At 37.7% G+C, this 26,254-nt stretch overlaps 1 protein-coding gene across 5 annotated transcripts in view; it reads left to right on the top strand.

The window, feature by feature from the left end:
• ERCC6L2 (ERCC excision repair 6 like 2) overlaps nt 1-26,254 on the top strand; it is a 148,549-nt gene that overhangs the window by 36,642 nt on the left and 85,653 nt on the right. For all 5 annotated transcript variants that reach the window (XM_040450230.1, XM_040450229.1, XM_040450227.1 and 2 more), the window contains exon 3: nt 14,509-14,628. In XM_040450230.1, coding sequence (XP_040306164.1) covers nt 14,509-14,628 — 120 coding nt within the window. The remainder of the gene's footprint in view (nt 1-14,508; nt 14,629-26,254) is intronic.

The following is a 26,254-nucleotide window of genomic DNA, read 5'->3' as shown; positions in this document are numbered from 1 at the left end:
TCTTCTAGTTCACCTATTCTCTCCTCTGCCTCTTCAATCCGAGCCGTGGTGGTTTCCATTTTGTTATGCATTTCGTTTAAAGCGTTTTTCAGCTCCTCGTGACTGTTCCTTAGTCCCTTGATCTCTGTAGCAAGAGATTCTCTGCTGTCAGCTATACTGTTTTCAAGCCCAGTGATTAATTTTATGACTATTATTCTAAATTCACTCTCTGTTATATTATTTAAGTCCTTTTTGATCAGCTCATTAGCTGTTGTTATTTCCTGGAGATTCTTCTGAGGGGAATTCTTCCGCTTGGTCATTTTGGATAGTCCCTGGCGTGGTGAGGACCTGCAGGGCACTTCCCCTGTGCTGTGGTGTATAACTGGAGTTGGTGGGCGGAGCCGCAGTCAGACCTGATGTCTGCCCCCAGCCCACCGCTGGGGCCACAGTCAGACTGGTGTGTGTCTTCTCTTCCCCTCTCCTAGGGGCGGGATTCACTGTGGGGTGGGGTGGCCTGTCTGGGCTACTTGCACACTGCCAGGCTTGTGATGCTGGGGATCTGGCGTATTAGCTGGGGTGGGTAGGCAAGGTGCACAGGGGCAGGAGGGGCAGGCTTAGCTTGCTTCTCCTTAGGTGATCCACTTCAGGAGAGGCCCTGTGGCAGCAGGAGGGAGTCAGATCCGCTGCTGGAGGTTTGGCTCTGCAGAAGCGCAGAGTTGGGTGTTTGCGTGGAGCGAGCAAGTTCCCTGGCAGGAACTGGTTCTCTTTGGGATTTTGGCTGGGGGATGGGCGGGGAAGATGGCGCTGGCGAGCGCCTTTGTTCCCCACCAAACTGAGCTCTGTCGTCAGGGGGCTCAGCAGCTCTCCTTCCCTTTGTCCTCCAGCCTTCCCGCTTTCTGAGCAGAGCTGTTAACTTATGACCTCCCAGACGCTAAGTCGCGCTTGCTGTCGGAACACAGTCCGTCAGGCCCCTCCGCTTTTTGCAAGCCAGACTCGGGGGCTCTGCTTGGCTGGCGAGCCACCCCTCCGCCCCGGCTCCCTCCTGCCTGTCCGTGGAGCGCGCACCGCCTCGCCGCCCTTCCTACCCTCCTCCGTGGGCCTCTCGTCTGCGCTTGGGTCCGGCGACTCCGTTCTGCCAATCCTCTGGTGGTTTTCTGGGTTATTTAGGCAGGTGTAGGTGGAATCTAAGTGATCAGCAGGACGCGCGGTGAGCCCAGCGTTCTCCTACGCCGCCATCTCCCTCCTCTCTTGTTTGTTCTGTATTCTTAAGTGACTCTTGTGTGTGTTTCCCTGTCTCCTGTTACCCCCCCCTTCACATATGTTCATTTGTTTTGTTTCTTAAATTCCACATATGAGTGAAATCAAATGGTATTTGTCTTTCTCTTATTGACTTATTTTGCTTAGTATAATACGTTCTAGCTCCATCCACGTCATTGCAACTGGGAAGATTTCATTCTTTTTGATGGCTGAGTAATATTCCATTGCATATTTATACCATATCTTTATCCATTCATCAGTCAATGGACATTTGGGCTCTCTCTATACTTTTGCTCTTGTTCATAGTGCTGCTATAAACATCGGGGTGCTCATACCCCTTCAAATCTGTATCTTTGTGTTGTTTGGATAAATACCTAATAGTGTACTTCCTGGGTCATGGGGTAGTTCTATTTTTAGTTTTTTGAGGAGTTTCCATAGTGTTTTCTGGAGTGGTTGCACAAGTTTGCATTCCCACCAACAATGCAAGAAGGTTCCCCTTTCTCTGCATCTTTGCCAACACCTGTTGTTTCTTGTGTTGTTAGTTTTAGTCATTATGACAGGTGTGAGGTGGTATCTTGTTGTGGTTTTGATTTGTATTTTCCTGATGATGAGTGATGTTGAGCATCTTTTCATCTGTCTGTTAGCCACCCAGATGTCTTCTTTGGAAAAATGTCTATTCATTTCTTCTGCCCGTTTCTTAATGGGGTTGTTTGTATTTTGGGTGTTGAGTTTGATAAGTTCTTTATAGATTTTGGATTCTAACCGTTTATTAGATATCTTGTTTGCAAATATCGTCTCCCATTCCATAGGCTGCCTTTTAGTTTTATTGATTGTTTCCTTTGCTGTGCAGAAGCCTTTTATCTTGATGAATTCCTGATAGTTCATGTTTGCTTTTGTTTCCCTTGCCTTTGGTGATGTGTCTAGTAAGGAGTTGCTGCAGCCAAGGTCAAAGTGGTGGTTGCCTGTGTTGTCCTCTAGAAGTTTCATGGTTTCCTGTCTCACGTTTGGATCTTTCATCCATTCTGATTTTTTTGTGTGTATGGTATAAGAAAGTGGTCCAGTTTCTTCTACATGTTTGCCATCCAGTTTTCCCAAAGCCATTTTTTGAAGAGACTGTCTTTTTTCCATTGGATATTCTTTCCTGCTTTCCTGTTGAAGATTAGTTGACCATATAGTTGTGGGTCCATTTCTAGGTTTTCTATTCTGTTCTCTTGATCTGTGTGTTTTGTGCCAGTACCATTCTGTCTTGATGACTGCAGCTTTGTAATATAGCTTGAAATCCTCAATTGTGATGTCTCCAGTTTTGTTTTTCTTTTTTCAAGGTTGCTTTGGCTAATTTGGGTCTCTTGTTGTTCCATACAAATTTTAAGATTGTTTGTTCTAGCTCTGTGAAAAATGCTGGTGGTATTTTGATAGGGATTGCATTAAATGTATAGATTGCTTTCAGTACTATAGAAATTTTAACAAAGTTTGTTTGTCCAATCCATGAGCATGGAATGCTTTTTCATTTACTGGTGTATTCTTCAATTTCTTTCGTAAGTGTTCTATAGTTTTTGGGTCTTTTACCTCTTTAGTTTTATTTCTAGATATCTGATTGATTTTGGTACAATTGCAAATGGGATTGATTTCTTGAATTCTTTTTTTGCTGCTTCGTTATTTGTGTATAGATATGCGGCAGATTTCTGCATGTTGATTTTATATACTGCAACTTTGCTGAACTCATGTATTAGTTCTAGCAGTTTGTTTTTGGAGTCTTTGGGGTTTTCTACATAAAATATCATGTCATCTGCAAACAGTGAAAGTTTGACTTTTTTCTTGTCAATATGGATGGCTTTTCTTTCTTTTTGTTAGATTGCTGAGGCTAAGACTTCCAGTGCTATCTTAAATAGTAATGGTGAGAATAGACATCCTTGTCTTGTTCCTGACCATAGAAGGGAAGACTCTCAGTTTTCCCCACTGAGGATGATGTTGACTGTGGGGTTTTCATCTGTGGTCTTTATGATGTTGATGTGTGTTCCATCTATCCTTTGTATGATGAGGGTTTTCATCAAGAATGGATGCTGTATTTCGTCAAATGATTTTTCTGTATCTGTTGACAGGATCATATAGTTTTTATTCTTTTTTTTATTAATGTGGTATATCATGTTGATTGATTTGTGAATATTGAACCAGCCCTGAAGCCTGGTAATAAATCCCACTTGATTGTGGTGAATAATTCTTCTAATATACTGTTGAATTCAATTTGCTAGTAATTTTTTTAAATTTTTTAACTTAAAAAATGTTTTATGTTTATTTATTTTGAGAGAGAGAGAGCGAGAGAGCTTGAGCAGGGCAGGGGCAGAGAGGAGAGAGAGAATCTAAAGCAGGATCCGCACTGTCAGCACAAAGCCTGATGTGGGGGCTCTATCAGTGCAGAGCCTGACATGGAGCTCGATCCCATGAACCGAGAGATCATGACCTGAGCCAAAATCAGGAGTCAGACACTGAACTGACTGAGCCATCCAGGTGCCCCTTGATTTGCTAGCAGTAATTGAGAATTTTTGCATCCATGTTCATCAGAGATATTGACTTGTAATTTTCCTTTTCAGAGGGATCTTTGGTTTTGGAATTAAGGTAATGTTGGCTTCATAGAAGGAGTTTGGAAGTTTTCCTTCCATTTCTATTTTTTGGAACAGTTAGAAAAGAATAGGTATTAACTGTTCTTTAAGTGTGTGATAGAATTCCCCCTGAGAAGCCATCTAGCCCAGGACTCTTGTTTGTTGGGAGGTTTTTGATTACTGATTCAATTTCTTTGCTGGTTTTCTTCCTGTTTTACTTTTGGTAGTTGTGAGTTTCTAGGGATTTTTCCATTTCTTCCAGATTGCCCAGTCTGTTGACATATAATTTTTCATAGTATTCTCTTATAATTGCTTGTATTTCTGTGATGTTGTGATCTCTCCTCTTTCATTCATTATTTTATCTGTTTGGGTCCTTTCTCTTTTCTTTTTGATAAGTCTGGATCTGGGGTTATCAAGTTTATTCTTTCAAAGAACCAGCTCTTAGTTTTGCTGCTCTGTTCTGTTTTTTGTTTGTTTCTATGTCATTTATTTTTGCTCTAATCTTTATTATTTCCCTTCTTCTGCTGGCTTTAGGCTTTATTTGCTGTTCCTTTTCTAGCTCTCTTACGTGCAAGGTTAGGTCGTGTATTTGAAACCTTTATGGCTTCTTGAGATAGGCCTTAATTGCAATATGCCTTTGCTGCATCAAAAAGGGTTTGGACTATCATGTTTTCATTTTCATTTGCTTCTGTATATATTTTTTTTCTTTTTTTTTTTTAATTTTTTTTTCAATGTTTATTTATTTTTGGGACAGAGAGAGACAGAGCATGAACGGGGGAGGGGCAGAGAGAGAGGGAGACACAGAATCGGAAACAGGTTCCAGGCTCTGAGCCATCAGCCCAGAGCCCGACGCGGGGCTCGAACTCACGGACAGCGAGATCGTGACCTGGCTGAAGTCGGACGCTTAACCGACTGCGCCACCCAGGCGCCCCTTTTTTTTCTTTTTTAATATACTGGTTAACTCATTCATTCTTGGGTCAGATTTCTTTAACTTCCATGTATTTTAGAGCTTTCCACATTTGTGGTTGACTAAGTTTGATAGCATTGTGATCTGAAAATATGCATGGTAAGATCTTGGTCTTCTTGTACTTTTTAAGGGCTGATTTGTGACCCAGTATGTGGTCTGCTCTGGAGAATGTTCCTTGTGCACTCAAAAAGGATGTGTATTCTGCTGCTTTAGGATGAAATCTTCTGAATATATCTGCTAACTCCATCTGGTCCAGTGTGTCATTCAAAGCTGTTGTTTCCTTGTTGGTTTTCTGCTTAGATGATCTGTCCATTGCTGTTAAGTAGTGTGTTAAAGTCTCCTACTATCAGTGTATTATTTTCAATGAGTTTGTTTATGTGTTATTAATTGATTTATATATTTGGGTGCATAAATATTTGGGGGGCATAAATATTTACAATTTTAGATCTTCTTGGTGGATAGACCCCTTAATTATGATATAATGCTCTTCATCTCTTGTTACAGTCTTTATTTTAAAATCTGGTTTCTCATGTAAGTATGGCTACTCCAGCTTTCTTTTGACATCCATGCATGATAGATGGTTCCCCTCATTTTTTATCTTCAGGTGTCTTTAGGTCTTTAGTGAGTCCCTTGTAGGCAGCATATAGTCAGATCTTTATTTTTTATCCATACCCTGTGTCTTTTGATCGGAGCATTTAGTCCATTTGTATTCAGAGTGATTATTGAAAGATATGAACTTAGTGCCATTGTGTTACCTGTTAAGTTGGTGTTTCTGGTGATGCCCTCTGGTTCTTTCTAGCCTTTGTTGTTGCTTTTTGTCTTTTTTTTTCCCCTCCACTCAGAGTCCCCCATGAAATTTCTTACAGGGCTGGTTTAGTGGTCATAAACTCCTTTAGTTTTTGTTTGTTTGGGAAACTCTTTATCTCTCCTTTTATTATGCATGAGAGCCTTGTTGGGTAAAGAATTCTTGTCTGCAGGGTGCCTGGGGTGGCTCAGTCAGTTAAGCACTCAGGTCATGATCTCACAGTTGGTGAGATTGAGCCCCACATTGGGCTCTGCCCAGAGCCTGCTTGGGATATTCTCTTTCTCTCTTCCCCCACCTTGGTTCCTTCCTTGCTCATACATGCTCTCCTCCCTCAAAATAAATGAATAAACTTAAAAACAAAGTAAAAATGAAAATAAGTAAAAGGAATAGAAAAAACTGAGAATAAATGAATAAATAATAATAAAAAATAAAGGATAAAAGTAAACAGGAAGCTAGATCCTATTTCCCCTAGAACTGAAGCTTTGTAGCACTCTATGATCAGTAGACTTGGTGCAAACAAGTGCGGGTCTTCTGGGGGAGGAGCCAGCTGTGCTGATTCTCATGCTGACTTGTTTCAATACAAATGTGCCTCAGGGCGCAAGGGGACAGCACTTGGTGAAGTGGCTCTGACCTTCACCAGGTGGCGCTGTTTTGTTCACTGAAGGCTTTCAGTGCTGAGGGGCGGGATGTATATGGTGGTGCCCCAGTCTCTAGCCCTGGAGCTGAAAATCATGCCCCCTCCTTCAGGGAATGCTCACAGAAGAGCAGTCGTTCACCCCCCTTGTGTACCTGGTTTCCAGCAGAACCTTGCGTTCACCCTGCCACCCATGTCTGAGGGTTGTTGTTTTTTTGTTTTGTTTTTGTTTTTATCTCAGGAGTTTCAAAACTCCAAATTTTAGGGAATCCCATGGTGCAGACCCACACTGTTCCTCTGGGGGAGAGTCTCAGCGAGCTTTTGATGGCCTATGTGAGGAAAGTGGTTGTATGACCCTATAGTACTTCAACGTTTATGACAAAACAGAGCCAAAAGCTGTCACCCCTGCTTGCTGCCCTCAGCCTGAGTCCCCACTCCTATGCCTAGAAAAAGTGCAGTACATTGGTGCCACCCATTCTTCCTGCGACCCAGGGGATCCTAAGACCACACTGTCACATCTGGGATTCTGCCCAGCTTCACCACCTGAGCACCTTTAAGCCAGGCACATCCCCCATTATAACGTACTTCTAAAATTTCAGATTTTGTGCTCTGCTGCTTATAATACTTTGTGGTAGCCTCCGTAAGCGGCCTCCCTCCCTGCTGCTGTACCTGAAGCTGTCTCCTCCATATCAATTCTCCACACCTCCTACCTTCCAGAAGGTGGTCACTTTTGTACTTGTAGACTTGCAGTTTTTGTTCTCTCAGACCTCTGATTGACTTCTTGGGTATTCAGAATGATACATAATAACTGTCTAGCTATGTTGGAGGGACAGGACAAGCGTAGGGTTTCTCTGCGCCTCTGCCAGCTTAACTCCTGTCCCCCTCTCTTGTTTTGTTTTGTTTTTTTTGTCTCAAGTTTTGGCCAGGTTTTCTATGAAACACCTACTTGTGGATTGCTTGTTTGTTTATTTATTTATTACTTGTTTATTGGTTTAATGTTTGTCGTGGATCTAGAATATATGGTTTAATGTTTTCTAAATCAGTTTTTAGAAGTTTTCAGCCTTTATCTCTTCAACTACTTCACTTACACCATTTTTTTCTTCTGTCATTTGGGATTGAGATTATAGGTAATCATACTCATGTTAAAAACACCTTTCTGGGTTTTTTCCTAATTTTCTGAAATTTTTTTCTTTAGGTTTTAATATTTATATAATTTATCTTTCTAAAGTAATGATTAATTCTTTTCTCCCATATGGATACCTCAAATACTTTCCCCCAACTTTTTTTTTAATGTTTATTTTATTTTTTTATTTATTTATTTTATTTTATTTTATTTATTATTTATTTTTTTAATGTTTATTTTATTTTTGAGAGAGAGCATGTCAGCAGGGGAGGGACAGAGACGGGGGGAACAGAGGACCTGAAGCGGGCTCTGGGCTGACAGCAGCAAGCCCAATGTGGGGCTCGAACTCATGAACCATGAGATCATGAGATCATGACCTGACAAGGTCCTACGCTCAACTGACTGAGCCATCCAGGTGCCCCTCCCCCCCAATCTTTACTACAACTCTGCAAATATTTATTTTTGCTATTTTCAAGTATGTTTACAGTTATTCTAAGAGGTTAACCATCTTGCCCAAGTTTACACAGCTGCCAGGCAACTAATGCTAAAATCTGAACCAACGTCCAGTTGATTAAATGTTTTTGCTCTTCATTATGGGGATTATGTTTCCTTTATAATGTCTCTTTGTCTTTCTTACTTGATATTTGGAGAATAGCTGTTATTTAAGTGGTGTGTCTATGAGTGATTTGTCTTAGTCTATCCTGAAATAACATTCTATCATTCCATCTATACTTATTAGATAAACAGAAGTGTACAACTTTATGAGCCAAATATTACTCCCTTAAGGGCTTTGTTTTCTACAGGGAAAAAAGAATGTATATAGTTAATTCTTTTTTTTTTTTTTATTTCAAGCCTTTTTATTTTTTTTTTATTTTTTTTTAATATATGAAATTTATTGTCAAATTGGTTTCCATACAACACCCAGTGCTCATCCCAAAAGGTGCCCTCCTCAATACCCATCACCCACCCGCTCCTCCCTCCCACCCCCCATCAACCCTCAGTTCTCAGTTTTTTACAGTCTCTTATGCTTTGGCTCTCTCCCACTCTAACCTCTTTTTTTTTTTTTTCCCCTTCCCCCATGGGTTCCTGTTAAGTTTCTCAGGATCCACATCAGAGTGAAACCATACGGTATTTGTCTTTCTCTGTGTGGCTTATTTCACTTAGCATCACACTCTCCAGTTCCATCCACATTGCTACAAAAGACCATATTTTATTTTTTCTCATTGCCACGTAGTATTCCATTGTGTATATAAACCACAATTTCTTTATCCATTCATCAGTTGATGGACATTTAGGCTCTTTCCATAATTTGGCTATTGTTGAGAGTGCTGCTATGAACATTGGGGTACAAGTGCCCCTATGCATCAGTACTCCTGTATCCCTTGGATAAATTCCTAGCAGTGCTATTGCTGGGTCATAGGGTAGGTCTATTTTTAATTTTCTGAGGAACCTCCACACTGCTTTCCAGAGCGGCTGCACCAATTTACATTCCCACCAACAGTGCAAGAGGGTTCCCGTTTCACCACATCCTCTCCAGCATCTAGAGTCTCCTGATTTGTTCATTTTGGCCACTCTGACTGGCGTGAGGTGATACCTGAGTGTGGTTTTGATTTGTATTTCCCTGATAAGGAGCGACACTGAACATCTTTTCATGTGCCTGTTGGCCATCCAGATGTCTTCTTTAGAGAAGTGTCTATTCATGTTTTCTGCCCATTTCTTCACTGGGTTCTTTGCTTTTCGGGTGTGGAGTTTGGTGAGCTCTTTATATATTTTGGATCCTAGCCCTTTGTCTGATATGTCATTTGCAAATATCTTTTCCCATTCCGTTGGTTGCCTTTTAGTTTTGTTGGTTGTTTCCTTTGCTGTGCAGAAGCGTTTTATCTTCATAAGGTCCCAGTAATTCACTTTTGCTTTTAATCCCCTTGCCTTTGGGGATGTGTCGAGTAAGAGATTGCTACGGCTGAGGTCAGAGAGGTCTTTTCCTGCTTTCTCCTCTAAGGTTTTGATGGTTTCCTGTCTCACATTCAGGTCCTTTATCCATTTTGAGTTTATTTTTGTGAATGGTGTGAGAAAGTGGTCTAGTTTCAACCTTCTGCATGTTGCTGTCCAGTTCTCCCAGCACCATTTGTTAAAGAGACTGTCTTTTTTCCATTGGATGTTCTTTCCTGCTTTGTCAAAGATGAGTTGGCCATACGTTTGTGGGTCTAGTTCTGGGGTTTCTATTCTATTCCATTGGTCTATGTGTCTGTTTTTTTGCCAATACCATGCTGTCTTGATGATGACAGCTTTGTAGTAGAGGCTAAAGTCTGGGATTGTGATGCCTCCTGCTTTGGTCTTCTTCTTCAAAATTACTTTGGCTATTCGGGGCCTTTTGTGGTTCCATATGAATTTGAGGATTGCTTGTTCTAGTTTCGAGAAGAATGCTGGTGCAATTTTGATTGGGATTGCATTGAATGTGTAGATAGCTTTGGGTAGTATTGACATTTTGACAATATTTATTCTTCCAATCCATGAGCAGGGAATGTCTTTCCATTTCTTTATATCTTCTTCAATTACCTTCATAAGCTTTCTATAGTTTTCAGCATACAGATCCTTTACATCTTTGGTTAGATTTATTCCTAGGTATTTTATGCTTCTTGGTGCAATTGTGAATGGGATCAGTTTCTTTATTTGTCTTTCTGTTGCTTCATTGTTAGTGTATAAGAATGCAACTGATTTCTGTACATTGATTTTGTATCCTGCAACTTTGCTGAATTCATGTATCAGTTCTAGCAGACTTTTGGTGGAGTCTGTCGGATTTTCCATGTATAATATCATGTCATCTGCAAAAAGCGAAAGCTTGACTTCATCTTTGCCAATTTTGATGCCTTTGATTTCCTTTTGTTGTCTGATTGCTGATGCTAGAACTTTCAGCACTATGTTAAACAACAGCAGTGAGAGTGGGCATCCCTGTCGTGTTCCTGATCTCAGGGAAAAAGCTCTCAGTTTTTCCCCATTGAGGATGATGTTAGCTGTGGGCTTTTCATAAATGGCTTTTATGATGTGTAAGTATGTTCCTTCTATCCCGACTTTCTCAAGGGTTTTTATTAAGAAAGGGTGCTGGATTTTGTCAACGGCCTTTTCTGCATCGATTGACAGGATCATATGGTTCTTACCTTTTCTTTTATTAATGTGATGTATCATGTTGATTGATTTGCGAATGTTGAACCAGCCCTGCATCCCAGGAATGAATCCCACTTGATCATGGTGAATAATTCTTTTTATATGCTGTTGAATTCGATTTGCTAGTATCTTATTGAGAATTTTTGCATCCATATTCAGCAGGGATATTGGCCTGTAGTTCTCTTTTTTTTACTGGGTCTCTGTCTGGTTTAGGAATCAACGTAATACTGGCTTCATAGAATGAGTCTGGAAGTTTTCCTTCCCTTTCTATTTCTTGGAATAGCTTGAGAAGGATAGGTATTATCTCTGCTTTAAACGTCTGGTAGAACTCCCCTGGGAAGCCATCTGGTCCTGGACTCTTATTTGTTGGGAGATTTTTGATAACCGATTCAATTTCTTCGCTGGTGATGGGTCTTGTTCAAGCTTTCTATTTCCTCCTGATTGAGTTTTGGAAGAGTGTGGGTGTTCAGGAATTTATCCATTTCTTCCAGGTTGTCCAATTTGTTGGCATATAATTTTTCATAGTATTCCCTGATAATTGTTTGTATCTCTGAGGGATTGGTTGTAATCATTCCATTTTCATTCATGATTTTATCTATTTGGGTCATCCCCCTTTTCTTTTTTGAGAAGCCTGGCTAGAGGTTTGTCAATTTTGTTTATTTTTTCAAAAAACCAACTCTTGGTTTCGTTGATCTGCTCTACAGTTTTTTTAGATTCTATATTGTTTATTTCTGCTCTGATCTTTATTATTTCTCTTCTTCTGCTGGGTTTAGGCTGCCTTTGCTGTTCTGCTTCTATTTCCTTTAGGTGTGCTGTTAGATTTTGTATTTGGGATTTTTCTTGTTTCTTGAGATAGGCCTGGATTGCAATGTATTTTCCTCTCAGGACTGCCTTCGCTGCGTCCCAAAGCGTTTGGATTGTTGTATTTTCATTTTCGTTTGTTTCCATATATTTTTAAATTTCTTCTCTAATTGCCTGATTGACCCACTCATTCGTTAGTAGAGTGTTCTTTAACCTCCATGCTTTTGGAGGTTTTCCAGACTTTTTTCTGTGGTTGATTTCAAGCTTCATAGCATTGCGGTATGAAAGTATGCATGGTATGATTTCAATTCTTGTAAACTTATGAAGGGCTGTTTTGTGACCCAGTATATGATCTATCTTGGAGAATGTTCCATGTGCACTCGAGAAGAAAGTATATTCTGTTGCTTTGGGATGCAGAGTTCTAAATATATCTGTCAAGTCCATCTGATCCAATGTCTCATTCAGGGCCCTTGTTTCTTTATTGACTGTGTGTCTAGATGGTCTATCCATTTCTGTAAGTGGGGTGTTAAAGTCCCCTGCAATGACCACATTCTTCTCAATAAGGTTGCTTATGTTTATGAGTAATTGTTTTATGTATTTGGGCGCTCTGGTATTCGGCGCATAGACATTTATAATTTTAGCTCTTCCTGATGGATAGACCCTGTCACTATTATATAATGTCCTTCTTCATCTCTTGTTACAGCCTTTAATTTAAAGTCTAGTTTGTCTGATATAAGTATGGCTACTCCAGCTTTCTTTTGGCTTCCAGTAGCATGATAAATAGTTCTCCATCCCCTCACTCTCAATCTAAAGGTGTCCTCAGGTCTAAAATGAGTCTCTTGTAGACAGCAAATAGATGGGTCTTGTTTTTTAATCCATTCTGATACCCTATGTCTTTTGGTTGGCGCATTTAATCCATTTACATTCAGTGTTATTATAGAAAGATGTGGGTTTAGAGTCATTGTGATGTCTGTATGTTTTATGCTTGTAGTGATGTCTCTGGTACTTTGTCTCACAGGGTCCCCCTTAGGATCTCTTGTAGGGCTGGTTTAGTGGTGACAAATTCCTTCAGTTTTTGTTTGTTTGGGAAGACCTTTATCTCTCCTTCTATTCTAAATGACAGACTTGCTGGATAAAGGATTCTCAGCTGCATATTTTTTCTGTCTAGCAAACTGAAAATCTCGTGCCAACTCTTTCTGGCCTGCCAAGTTTCAAAAGAGAGATCAGTCACGAGTCTTATAGGTCTCCCTTTATATGTGAGGGCACGTTTACCCCTTGCTGCTTTCAGAATTTTCTCTTTATCTTTGTATTTTGCCAGTTTCACTATGATATGTCATGCAGAAGTTTGATTCAAGTTACGTCTGAAGGGAGTTCTCTGTGCCTCTTGGATTTCAATGCCTTTTTCCTTCCCCACTTCAGGGAAGTTCTCAGCTATGATTTCTTCAAGTACCCCTTCAGCACCTTTCCCTCTCTCGTCCTCCTCTGGGATACCAATTATGCGTATATTATTTCTTTTTAGTGTATCACTTAGTTCTCTAATTTTCCCCTCATACTCCTGGATTTTTTTATCTCTCTTTTTCTCAGCTTCCTTTTTCCATAACTTTATCTTCTAGTTCACCTATTCTCTCCTCTGCCTCTTCAATCCGAGCCGTCGTCGTTTCCATGTTGTTTTGCATTTCGTTTAAAGCGTTTTTCAGCTCCTCGTGACTGTTCCTTAGTCCCTTGATCCCTGTAGCAAGAGATTCTCTGCTGTCCTCTATACTGTTTTCAAGCCCAGTGATTAATTTTATGACTATTATTCTAAATTCACTTTCTGTTATATTATTTAAATCCTTTTTGATCAGCTCATTAGCTGTTGTTATTTCCTGGAGATTCTTCTGAGGGGAATTCTTCCGCTTGGTCATTTTGGATAGTCCCTGGCGTGGTGAGGACCTGCAGGGCACTTCCCCTGTGCTGTGGTATATAACTGGAGTTGGTGGGCGGGTCCGCAGTCCGACCTGACATCTGCCCCCAGCCCACCGCTGGGGCCACAGTCAGACTGGTGTGTGTCTTCTCTTCCCCTCTCCTACGGGCGGGATTCACTGTGGGGTGGCGTGGCTCGTCTGGGCTACTTGCACACTGCCAGGCTTGTGATGCTGGGGATCTGGCGTATTAGCTGGGGTGGGTCAGCAAGGTGCACGGGGGCAGGAGGGGCAGACTTAGCTCGCTTCTCCTTAGGTGATCCACTTCAGGAGGGGCCCTGTGGCAGCAGGAGGGAGTCAGATCCGCTGCCGGAGGTTTGGCTCCGCAGAAGCACAGAGTTGGGTGTTTGCGCGGAGTGAGCAAGTTCCCTGGCAGGAACTGGTTCTCTTTGGGATTTTGGCTGGGGGATGGGCGGGGGAGATGGCGCTGGCGAGCGCCTTTGTTCCCCACCAAACTGAGCTCTGTCGTCAGGGGGCTCAGCGGCTCTCCTTCCCTTTGTCCTCCAGCCTTCCCGCTTTCTGAGCAGAGCTGTTAACTTATGACCTCCCAGACGCTAAGTCGCGCTTGCTGTCGGAACTCAGTCCGTCAGGCCCCTCCGCTTTTGCCAGCCAGACTCGGGGGCTCTGCCTGGCCGGCGAACCGCCCCTCCACCCTGGCTCCCTCCCGCCGGTCCGTGGAGCGCGCACCGCCTCGTCCCCCTTCCTACCCTCTTCCGTGGGCCCCTCGTCTGCGCTTGGCTCTGGAGACTCCGTTCTGCTAATCCTCTGGCGGTTTTCTGGTTAGTTAGGCAGGTGTAGGTGGAATCTAAGTGATCAGCAGGACGCGTGGTGAGCCCAGCGTCCTCCTACGCCGCCATCTTCTGTATATAGTTCATTCTAATAGAATATATGAAGAGACAGTTTCCATGGAGAGAAACAAATAAGGTAATGTCCCGACTGATGAGATCAAGGAAGAATTCATTAAGTATGGTGGAAGAGACAGCAACATGAAAATTCTTTTATACTATATTGAAGGGTAATGTGTACTGTACATTTAGTTGTTGATATATATAAAGAAAACCAATACTAGTATTTCATGTTGTTTTTCCCTGTAACAAATCTATTTGTACATACTCAAATTGTCACTAATTGGGTAGTTAATCATGTAAGCCATGAAATTTGTCCATCTTGAAACATTTACCCAGTAATTGAAACGTTGGTTTTTTTTTTTTTTTCCTCCCAGGTTATTTCATTTTTGGCTGCAGTTTTGCATAAAAAGGGAACTCGTGAGGATATTGAAAACAACATGCCAGAGTTTTTACTAAGAAGTATGAAAAAGGAAACCCCTTCTATAGCAAAAAAGGTAAGATGTTTAGAAGAATACATCTATTGAAGCTGGTATTAGAAAAGTATGTAGAAACTTATAAACATCACACATTATAGTATAAATTTAAAACATAGAATCTAAAGACATTGTTAAAATACTTGTTCTATAGGCCTAATTCTTGAAGGATTATCAATTTCATCCTCAAATTAAGTATGATTGACTCTCAAAATGGGAAAGTACAATTTTAGCTTAAATTGTTTAGAGGGTTTCAGTCTTTTCCTTGGCTGGATTTACAGGACTTACTTTCATTAATTTGTTAAATTTCCATTGTTGTGTATGTAAAGTTCATTGAAGTCTATTATCCTGTTTTTTATTTATGGGAGAATGAAAGGAAGACAGTTGTAGATGTTGCTAACAAAGGTATGTTAACTGGTAAAGTTGTTAGCAGAGTAATTACATCCTGAAAATATGTAACAAGTTCTTCCTATATCAGGACCATTGAAGTTGGAGTCCGAACAATTAAGGTCTTAACTTATCTTTGCCCATGTGACTATAAATGCTCTTCATAGCTGTACATCAGCTTTCTCCTCTATAAATATATGTTTATAGATATCTCATATATGACTCATAAAAATAATATATTTCTAATAAAATAATGAAAGAAAAAGGTGTACTTTTGTGTCTGACTTTTATGTTCTCAGCACCAGGAAACTGGATAGAAATAAAGATGAAGTGATTTTATGAAATCTTTGTTATATTATGGTAATGAATCACTTTCCACAAGTTTTAAAACAGTCTCATCCATACGTCTTATATATACATAAGATTGTTGAGAAGACCAATTTACTCTTGTCTATCAGTGGGGCAATTTTGTGCAAAATTTTGAGAAGTAATGGCTTATGGTATTATTATTACTTTAAATTTTTTATTATTTTTAATATTATAAATACATCCTATGTCAAATTTAATTTCTTTTTTTAAAACATATTCTTGATGTGTTTTAAATCTTCTAGAGTTCAAGTCCTGTTTTTAGTTGTTATTTGATTCTAAATATCAGTGCAGAGTTTATGAATATCTTATGTCAGTTGTGATAATTAGCAGACAGAGTAAACAGCAGGGAAAAGTAATACTTTAAGTATTTAAAGATATTTATATGTAATGTGTATTTGTAATATATATTTATTTAAATTTATATATTTATATAGGCACATATATATACACTGGTATTTTTCTATCTCCTTCAGTTCAATTCTTAATTATTTATTTTTCATTTTTCTTATATTCTAATAAATTTCATTAAAGCTGTAAATGTTTTTTTGAGTACTACTTTGGCTGCATTCCATAGTTTTTACTATGTAGTCTTTCAGTATTCTTTTCTAAATTATCTGTGACTCCAGTTATAGCTTTTACTCAAGTACTATTTAATGCAAAGTTTAGGGGCAGCTGTGTGACTCTGTTGGTTAAGGGTCCGACTTTGGCTCAGGTCATGATCTTGCCTGTGCACAGCCTGCTTGGGATTCTCTCTCTCCCGCTCTCTGCCCCTCCCCCACTCACACTTTTTCTCTCTCTCCCAAAATAAATAAATAAACTTAAAAAAAATAAAGCAAAGTGTAAAATTTCCAAGTAAATAGATATCATTGGGGAATGGAGAATGATGGGAGTATTTAGCCTCTATTGTTGATTTCTACTTTCTACTTTTGTTTTTGGGATAATAGGGTTGGTATTTTGTGTGTGTGTGTGTGTGTGTGTGTGTGTGTGTGGCTAAATCCATGGTCAAGTGTTTTTAATGCTGTGAATATTATGTAGTTTCACTTATTTTAAAATATTTGCTGGGGTGCCTGGGTGGCTCAGTCAGTTAAGTGCCCAACTTTGGCTCAGATCGTGATTTTGCAGTCTGTGAGTTCGAGCCCTGTGTTGGGCTTTGTGCTGACAGCTCAGAGCCTGGAGCCTGCTTCAGATTCTGTGTCTCCCTCTCTCTCTCTGCCCTTCCCCTACTCAAGCCCTGTCTCTTTCAAAAATAAATAAACATTAATTTTTTTTAATTTTAAATGTTTGCTAGTATTTTGTGCATTCTTTGTTATTATGGCCACATAGTTATAAATATTTCGATCAGGCTTGTTAATTGTATTGTTAAAATTAATGCTTTTCTTTTTTAAATCTATTTGAGCAATTAGATCCTGAGAGAAATGGATTAAATTTCCACTATATCTTTTAGCTTTCTCATTTTTTCTTGCATTTGTATCAGTTTTTTGCTTGTTTAACAACTTTATTATTTGTTTCAAAAATTTTGTGTACTTTTATATTGCTGTCATACTGGATTGATAGTTTATCTGTGTGTAGAATTCTAAATTAAGGATTTTCTCTTAAAACTTGACCAAAATAATTTTATTTTCTTTTGTCACTCCTTGTCATAGATGAGGATTCAATACTGAATTGACTTTTTCCTTGGAAAGGAAATTTTCTTTTTGTTTTAAAGTATATAGGACTTTTTATTCAACCTTGAAATTCAGATATTTCCTTAGCCCGAACACTCACTATGAATTTTGAAGATGTTCTCCTGCTTTGGAAAAATATAGACAGTACTTTATGTAGGGGAAGCAGAGTGCTGCTTCTCTGGAGCAGATGATTGGCATAATTGTTTCTCCTTTAATAAATTACTCTGCTATTTCTTTACATTGTTTTCTTAATTTCTTTTTTTCAGTAATTTATTACTAATGTATAGAAACACAAGTGATTTTTGTGTATTGATTTTGTGTCCTGCATATTTACTGAACTTATTTTACTGCGTTCTAAGTGGTTGTTTGTTGTTGTTGTTGTTTGTTTTTGTCATCTTAGGATTTACTACATGTAATGTCATCTGCAAACACACATTTTACTTCTTTCTTTACAATTTGAATGCCTTTTGTTTATTTTTCTTGCCTAATTGCTCTGGCTAGGACTTCTAGAAATATGTTGAATAAACTGGGCAAGAATAGGCATTGCGTGTCATCTGTAAGCGATGAATTACAGGAATCTACCCCCAAAACCAAGAACTGAATACACTTTATACTGTATACACTTTATGAATATACTTTATACTGTATACACTTTATGTTAGCCAACTTGACAATAAATTACGTGAAAAAAAAAAAAAGAAGAGGCATCTTTGTCTTGTTACTGATCTTAAGAGGAAAAGTATTCAGCTTTTCACTGTTGAGCATGATGATAACTGTGGGCTTGTCATATATGGGCTTTTTTTTTGTTTTGTTTTGTTTTGTTTTGAGAGAAGTGAGTGAGGGGAAGAGAGTGATGGGGAGAGAGAGAGAGGGAAGTGGGGCTCACTTGGAGCTCATACCCAAAGTGGGACTTGAGTTCACCCAAAGTGGGGCTTGAGCTCATCTGAAGCAGGGCTGGGGCTCACTCAATATAGGATTCGAAATCACAAACTGTGAGATCATGACCTGAGCCGAAGTTAGATGCTTAATGACTGAGCCACCGAGGTACCCACATGGTCTTTATTTTGTTAAGGTATGTATTCTCTGTGTCCAATTTGTTGAGAGTTTTTATCATTAAAGGATGTTGAATTTTGTCAAATGCTTTTTTTTTGCAATTATCGAAATATGATTTTTATCCTTCATTTTGTTGATGTGATGTATCACATTTATTGATTTTCTTATGTTTGAACTATCAGTGCATCTCAGAAACAAATCCCACTTTGATCATAGTGTATGGTCCTTTTAATGGACTGACAAATCTGTTTGTTTAATGTTTTGTTGAGGATTTTTACATCTATAATTTTCTTTTCTTGTGCTATCCTTGTCTTTGATAGCAGGATAACATTAGTCTTGAAAAATGAGTTTAGGATTGTTGAGAAGGATTGACATTACTTATTCAAATATTTGGTAGAATTTGCTAGTGATGCCATCTGGTCCTGGACTTTTCTATGCTGGTAGGTTTTTGGTTATTGATTCAGTTTCTTTACTAGTAATTGATCTGTTCAGATTGTCTTTCTTCATGATTCAGTCTTGTTGGGTTATGTGTTTCCAAGGAATGTATTCATTTCCTCTGGGTTACCTATTTTGTGGTATATACCTGTGTAATTTTATATGATCCTTTGTATTTCTTTGTTATCAGTGATAAGGTCTCTTCTTTCATTTCTAATTTTGAGTGTTCTCTTTTTTCTTATTCTAGCTAAAGGTTTGCTAATTTTGTTTTGTTTTGTTTTTTTTTTTTCAAAGAACCAGCTCTTAGTTTCACTGATCTTCTCTAGTGTTTTTTTAGTCTCTATTTCATTCATTTCCACTCTGACCTTTGTGGTTGCCTTCTACTAACTTTGGGCTCAATTTTCTTTTCTCTTTATAGTTTCTTGAGGTGTAAAGTTAGGTTGTTTTTTGAGAATTTTCTTTTTTCTTAATGTAGAAATTTTTTCTTTTTAGAACTCCTTTTGCTGCATCCCAAAAGTTTTGATATGTGTTTCAATTTTTATTTGTCTTGATATTTTTTTATTTCCCTTTTGATTTCTTTGGTCCATTCATTATTCAGGAGCATACTGTTTAATCTCCACATTTGTGGATTTTTTAGTTTTCCTCTTGTCATTGATTTCTACTTTCATACCATTGTGGTCTGAAAATACGTTTGATATGATTTAAGACTTCTTTTGTGGCCTAACATATTATTTATCCTGGAGAAAGTCCCATATGTGCTTGAGAAGAATATATATTCTGCTGCTCTTAGGTGAAATGTTGTGTATATGCCTCTTAGGTCCAATCTGGTGTAATGTATAGTTTAAGTCTGATGTTACCTTACTGATTTTCTCTCTGGATGATCTATCCATTGTTGAAAGTAGGGTGTTGAAGTCCCATATTATTATTATATTTCTGTCATTTTCTCTCTTCCTATCTGTTATTTGCTTTATATAGTTAGATGTTCTGATGTTGCATATAATATTTACAGTTGTTATATTCTGTTAATGAATTGACCCCTTTATTATAATCTGATGATCTTTGTCTCTTGTTACAGTGTTTGGCTTGAAGTCTATTTTTTAGGAAAATTCACTTTGTGTTTTTTGGGGAAGTTTTCTCTTACATAAGTATAGGATGGATTCCTCAGTTCTTTAAGTATGGCAGTTTTCATATACTCTTACACACTTCTGGTCCTCTGGCAGTGCCCCTTCGAAGCATTTTACACTGTCATGGATTTATTTTTATATTTGTTCTTTTGTTTCAAGTGGCATCAATAAATAAATGTGTTTAGTTGATCATGTGAACTGGAATTTCATAAAGCTTTTAATGGGATTGCCAATGACATCCTAAAGTATTCCCCAGAAGTGAATTCAAATACTATAATTTTGTGTGATGAAATTCTTAAAAGATAAATTTGTATTGGTCCACTTAAAATTTTGTGCATTTTTAGGGGCGCCTGGGTAGCTGAGTTGCTTAAGTATTTGACTCTTGGTTTCGGCTCAGGTCATGATCTCACTGTTTGTGAGTTCGAGCCCCGCGTCAGGCTCTGCACTTATAGTGCAGAGCATTCTTGGGATTCTTTCTCCCTGTCCCTCCCCCACTCATGTGCTCTGTCTCTCTCTCTCAAATATAAATAAATAAACTTAAAAAAAATAAAATAAAATCTTGTGCATTTTTAAAAGATGGTCTATGAAATAGCTAGAGAAAGAATAAATTACTTTATATTTATTATGCTAATGCAAGAATTGCAATGGAATCCTGAAAAATTAATGTTGGAACTCCTTGCAAAAAATCCTTTAATGAATTAAATGCAACAAATTAAGGAGTGGTAGATTTGAGGTATGTGTGTGTGATATGATACATCTCATATACATTTTGAAACTTTTCAAGTGTGAATAAGTCATCTAGGAATGCATGAAATAAATGCTTTGTGCCAAGAACAAATTCCTAAATGAAAAGACACAAAGTATGCATTTCAAATATTAATTCTTGGAATGATTCTTTAGATTTAGGCTATTAGGATTGGAATTCAGTCTTTAAGAAAATGAATCAAGGTAAATTAATTTTAAAATATTATATGATAAAACTTCAGAGAATCTATGAAAATTCATAATCAGTATAACGCAGAGAATTTTTCTAATAATCACAGTATGAGAAGCAGTTTCAATAGTGACTGAACAAAAAATAAGTTTCCAGCATTTGCTACACACTATTTCTTTAGTTTCTGATGTATACCAAGATAATCCTCTTGGTATTCATGAGAAAATAAAGATACATGCTACTGTGAAAATCTTCATGCACATGTCTTGCCATCATACCCGTATAAATTCTTGGTACTGGAATCACACAATCTGTGATACTGAAATTAAGTATTTACATATTATATTTTGATAGCTAGAGTCAAATAGCCTTTCAAAAGCTTGTTCTAGTTTGTATTCTTACCGATAGTGTATCATTTTGAAAAACAGAATCACTTTGGAAAATCACTTTGGAAAACAGAATAGGGTCTATTTCCCACCTTTTTATTTATCCAAGGGATTTATGTTTGTTACATAAATTATGTCAGAGATTTAGAAAAATTATATCTTGCTTTGATTTCTATTCTTTTAATTATGAGTGAAGTCGAGTATCTTTTCAGAATCTTAAAAGACATTTTTAATAGTTTTTTAAAAAATCAAGTTCTAGTTTTAATCATATTTCTTAATAGTCCTTAATCATATCTACAAACTAATCTTTTGTCCATTATATATTCTGTAAATATTTCTTTCTTGCTTTTTCAGAGTCAGCTTTTGACTTGTTGGTTGCATTTAAAAAAAAATTGGGTAGTTAAATATATTTATCTTTATAGCTTCTGGGTTTTATGCCTGCCTAGAAGTCTTTTGTACCTAAGATTTTAAGTTCACCCATGATTCTTTTGTAATGTATATGATTTTATTTTATACCTTTACATCTTTGTGTAAGCTTGAATTTATGTTGCTATAATGACTAATCTATTAATTCAGCTTTATTTTTTTTTCAGATGGCTAGCCAATTATTTTAACTGTCATTTATTGCATAAGCCCTCTTTTTCACAATGATTTGAAGGGTCACTTTTGAGTAAAACAACACTATATTTGTGGGTATATTTCTAGATATATTGTTCTGTCCTATTGATTTATTTGCTCCTTTCTCTTTTAGTGCTAAACAGTTTTGACTTTTTTGGGTTTATAATATGTTTTAATGTTTGTTAAGACTAGTTTATCTTCAGATTTTCTCAACTTTCTCTTAAAAACCTATTGATATTTTAGGTAGTATTTCTGAATTTATTGATTGATGTAGGGAGAGTGAACATCTTTACACTGTAAATACTGCATATCCTAGAGTAGTTGTATCATTTGCTTAACTTTTATTTTATGCCCCTCAGAGTTTCTAGCTTTCTTTGTATGACCTTGTTTATTGTTCATTAAGTTTAACTGGGTAGGGGCGCCTGGGTGGCGCAGTCGGTTAGGCGTCCGACTTCAGCCAGGTCACGATCTCACGGTCCGTGAGTTCGAGCCCCGCGTCGGGCTCTGGGCTGATGGCTCAGAGCCTGGAGCCTGTTTCCAATTCTGTGTCTCCCTCTCTCTCTGCCCCTCCCCCGTTCATGCTCTGTCTCTCTCTGTCCCAAAAATAAATAAAAAACGTTGAAAAAAAATTTTAAAGTTTAACTGGGTATTCTTTCTTTTTGGTTGCTATTTCAAATGGAATTTTTAAAATTTTTATTCTAATTGGTCATGTTTATATATATACACACACATATATATGTGTATATATACACATATATGTGTGTGTGTGTGTGTGTGTGTGTGTGTGTGTGTGTGTGTGTGTGTATGTTAAAGCCACATGCTTTATCAGGCTTTTTTTTTTTTTTTTGAAGTATTATTGACGTATTAGTTCCAGGTATGCAGCGTAATGATTGCAAAATGATCACCACAGTAAATAAGTCTAGTTTAGTTAACATTTGTCACCATACATAGTTAGAAATTTTTTTTTATTTTTTTCTTGTGAGGAGGACTTTTAAAATCTGTATTAGCAACTTTAAAACATGTAATACAGTATTATTAACTACAGTCATCATGGCATATATTACATCTTCATGACTTACTCATTTTATAACTGGATGCTTGTACTTTTGACCCCATTCACCTGTTTTGCATACCACCCCCTCACCCCAGCGACCACCAATTTGTTCTCTGTATCTATGAGCTTGATTTTTTGGTTTGTTTTATTTTGTAGGCTCCACATATAAGTGAAATCAAATGCTATTTCTCTTTCGAGGTCTGACTTGTTTCACTTAGCGTAATGCCCTCAAGGTCCATCCAGGTTATCACAAATGACAGAATTCCATTCTTTTTAATGGTGAAATAGTATTCTACATGTATATATGTATGTATATGTGTGTGTGTGTGTGATATGTGAGATATATATATATATATATGTGTGTGTGTACATACATACATATATATGTGATGTGTGGTATATATATGTGATATATGAGCTTGATTTTTGGTTTGTTTTATTTTGTAGATTTCACATATAAGTAAGTCAAATGGTATTTCTCTTTCTTGGTCTGACTTGTTTCACTTAGCATAATGCCCTTAAGGTCCAGGCTGAATAGTATTCCACATTTGTATGTGTGTGTGTGTGTGTGTGTGTGTGTGTACATGTATATGTACATATGTGACATGTTTTATATATATGTGATACGTATGTATCACATCTTCTTTATCATCCATCACTGGATACTTAGATGTTTCCATATCTTGGCTGTTGTAAATAGTGCTGAAATGAGCATGGGAGTACATATATCTTTTCAAGTTAATGTTTTTGTTTTCTTCAGATAACTACCCAGAAGTGAAAGTGCTAGATCATATGGTAGTTCTGTTTTTAATTTTTTGTTTTTCATAGTAGCTGCACCAATTTTAATTCCTACCAGTAGTGCATAAGGATTTCCTTGCCTCAAAATCATTGTTACCACTTGTTATTTCTTGTCTTTTTGAAAATAGGCAGTCTAACAGATGTGAGGTGATATCTTATTGTGGTTTTGATTTGCATTTCCCTGATGATCAGTTATATTTTTTATGTGCCTGTTGGCCATTTCCTTTTCTTTGGAAAAACATCTATACAGATTCTCTCTGCCCATTTTTAAATTAGATTTTTTTGGCTATTGACTTGTATGTGTTCTTTAATATTTTGGTTATTAACCCCTTATCAGATATAGGATTGGCAAATATTTTCTCCCATTCAGTTGGTGGTCTTTTCATTTTGTCGATGATATCCTTTTCTGTGCAGAAGCTTTTTAGTTTGATGTAGTACTGCTTGTTTATTTTTGTTTTTGTTGCCTTTGCTTTTGGAGTCACATATAAAAAAATCATCACTAAGACCAATGTCAAAGAGCTTACTGCCAATGTTTTCTTCTAGGAGTTTTATGGTTTCAGGTCTTACATTCAAGTCTTTAATCCATTTTGAGTTAACTTTTGTGTGCCGTAGGAGATAGTAGTTCCATTCTTTTGTTTGTGGCTGTATAGTTTCCCCAACACCATTCATTGACTTGACTGTCCTTTCTCTATTTTTTAAGTTTATTTATTTATTTTGAGAGCCAGAGAGAGAGAGAGAGCACACATGAGCAGGGGAGGGACAGAGAGAGAGGGAGAGAATCCCAAGCAGGCTCCATGCTGTCAACATGCACCTTAACTCTGGGCTCAATCTCACTAACCTTGAGATTATGACCTGAGCCAAAATCAAGAGTTGGACACCTAACTGACTGAGCCACACAGGTGCCCCATGACTGTCCTTTCTTATTGGATATTTTAGCCTCCTGTGTTATAAATTAATTAGCCATATAAATGTTGGTTATTTCTGGGCTCTCTACATCTTCAGTTTCTTTTACCAGTGTTTTATAGTTTTCAGGTACAGGTCCTTTATCTTTTTGGTTAGGTTTATTATTCCTAGGTATCTTATTATTTTTGGTGCAATTGTAAATGGGGTTGATTCCTTAATTTCTCTTTCTGCTACTTTATTATTGGTACATAGAATTGCAACAGATTTCTGTGCATTGACTTTGTGTCCTGAAATCAACTCACAGAAATTTACTGACTGCACATATCAGTTTTAGCAGTATTTTTGGTGGAGTCTTTCGGGTTTTCTATATAGTATGCCATGTCATCTGCAAATAGTGAAAGTTTTACTTCTTCCTTTCTGATTTGGATACCTTTTATTTCTTTTTGTTGTCTGATTGCTATGGCTAGGACTTCCTGTACTATGTTAAAGAACAGTGGTGAGAGCGGACATCCCTGCCTTGTTCCTGACCATAGAGGAAAAGCTCTGTTTTTCCCCATTGAGGATGATGTTGACTATGGGCTTTTCATCTATGGCCTTTATGATGTTGAGGTATGTTCCCTCTAAACCTACCTTGTTGAGGGTTTTTATCATGAGTAGCATGTTGTTTAATCTCTACATATTTGTGAATTCTCCCCTTTTCCTTTTTAGTTTCATAGCATGGTGGTAGGAAAAGATGCTTGATATGATTTCAGTCTCCTTAAGTTTATTAAGATTTGTTCTGTGGCCTAACATATGGTCTATACCAAAAACTGTAACGTGCACTTGAAGAGAATGTATATTCTGCTCCTTTGGGATAGAATATTCTGTATATATTAAATCCAACAGGTCTAATATGTCATTTAAGGTGAGACATATATTTTATAAATTCCACTTTCTTAATTATTTTACTGTTCTTAATAATTGATTTACTGTTCATTTTATTGCTTTACATATATTTTCTATGAATATTTATACTTGTCATTTCCATTTTCAGACCTTATTTATTTAATTGCAAGATTTGAGATCTATTGGTTTTGTGTCCATTAATTTAAGTGCTATTGGTCTGTAATTTTATATTTTTAAGGAATGTCAAGTTTTGGTAAAATTCTTCTGCTACTTTAAAAAAAAGATTTGGGGGCACCTGGGTGACTCAGTTGGTTAAACATCTGAATCTTGATTTTGGCTTGGGTCATGATCTTACAGTTCGTGAGATTGAGCCCCACAACAGGCTCTGTGCTGACAGTGTGGAGCCTGCTTGGGATTCTCTCTCTCTGCCCCTCCCCCGTGTGCTCTCTCTCAAAATAAATAAACTTTAAAAAAAAAAGATTTGGAGAGGCTCATGACTAGAATGGATTCTAAACTTAAATTCCCATATATATTTAATATACATATTAATTTTTTTAATGTTTATTTTTGAGAGAGAGAGGGGCTGCATGAGAGGAATAGGGAAGAGAGAGAGAGCGAGGGAGACACAGAATCTGAAACAGGCTCCAGGCTGCAAGCTATCAGCACAGAGCGCAACTCTGGGCAGCCCAGTATTCCAAAGGAAAAGTTATCAATTACGTATTATAGGGTTTAAATTAATTAGTTTTGGCATTTTTTAATAAAAGTTTTTTAAAGTTTGTTTATTTTGTGTGTGTGAGAGAGAGAACGAACAGACATGAGTGGGGAGGGGCAGAGAGAGTGGGGGACAGAGGATCTGAAGCAGGTTCCGCACTGTTAGCACAGAACCTGACATGGGTCTCAATCCCATGAACTATGAGATCATGACCTGAGATAAAATCAGTAGTTGGATGTGTAACTGACTAAGCCACCGAGGCACTCCAGGTTTGGCATTTTCTTTCTTTCTTTCTTTCTTTCTTTCTTTCTTTCTTTCTTTCTTT

The sequence above is a fragment of the Herpailurus yagouaroundi genome, unplaced genomic scaffold (assembly GCF_014898765.1).
Source record: "Herpailurus yagouaroundi ecotype Mexico unplaced genomic scaffold, PumYag 201, whole genome shotgun sequence".
Lineage (NCBI taxonomy): Eukaryota > Metazoa > Chordata > Mammalia > Carnivora > Felidae > Herpailurus > Herpailurus yagouaroundi.
The sequence above is the reverse complement of the archived record's forward strand: the minus strand, read 5'-3'. Positions and strand labels throughout refer to the sequence as shown.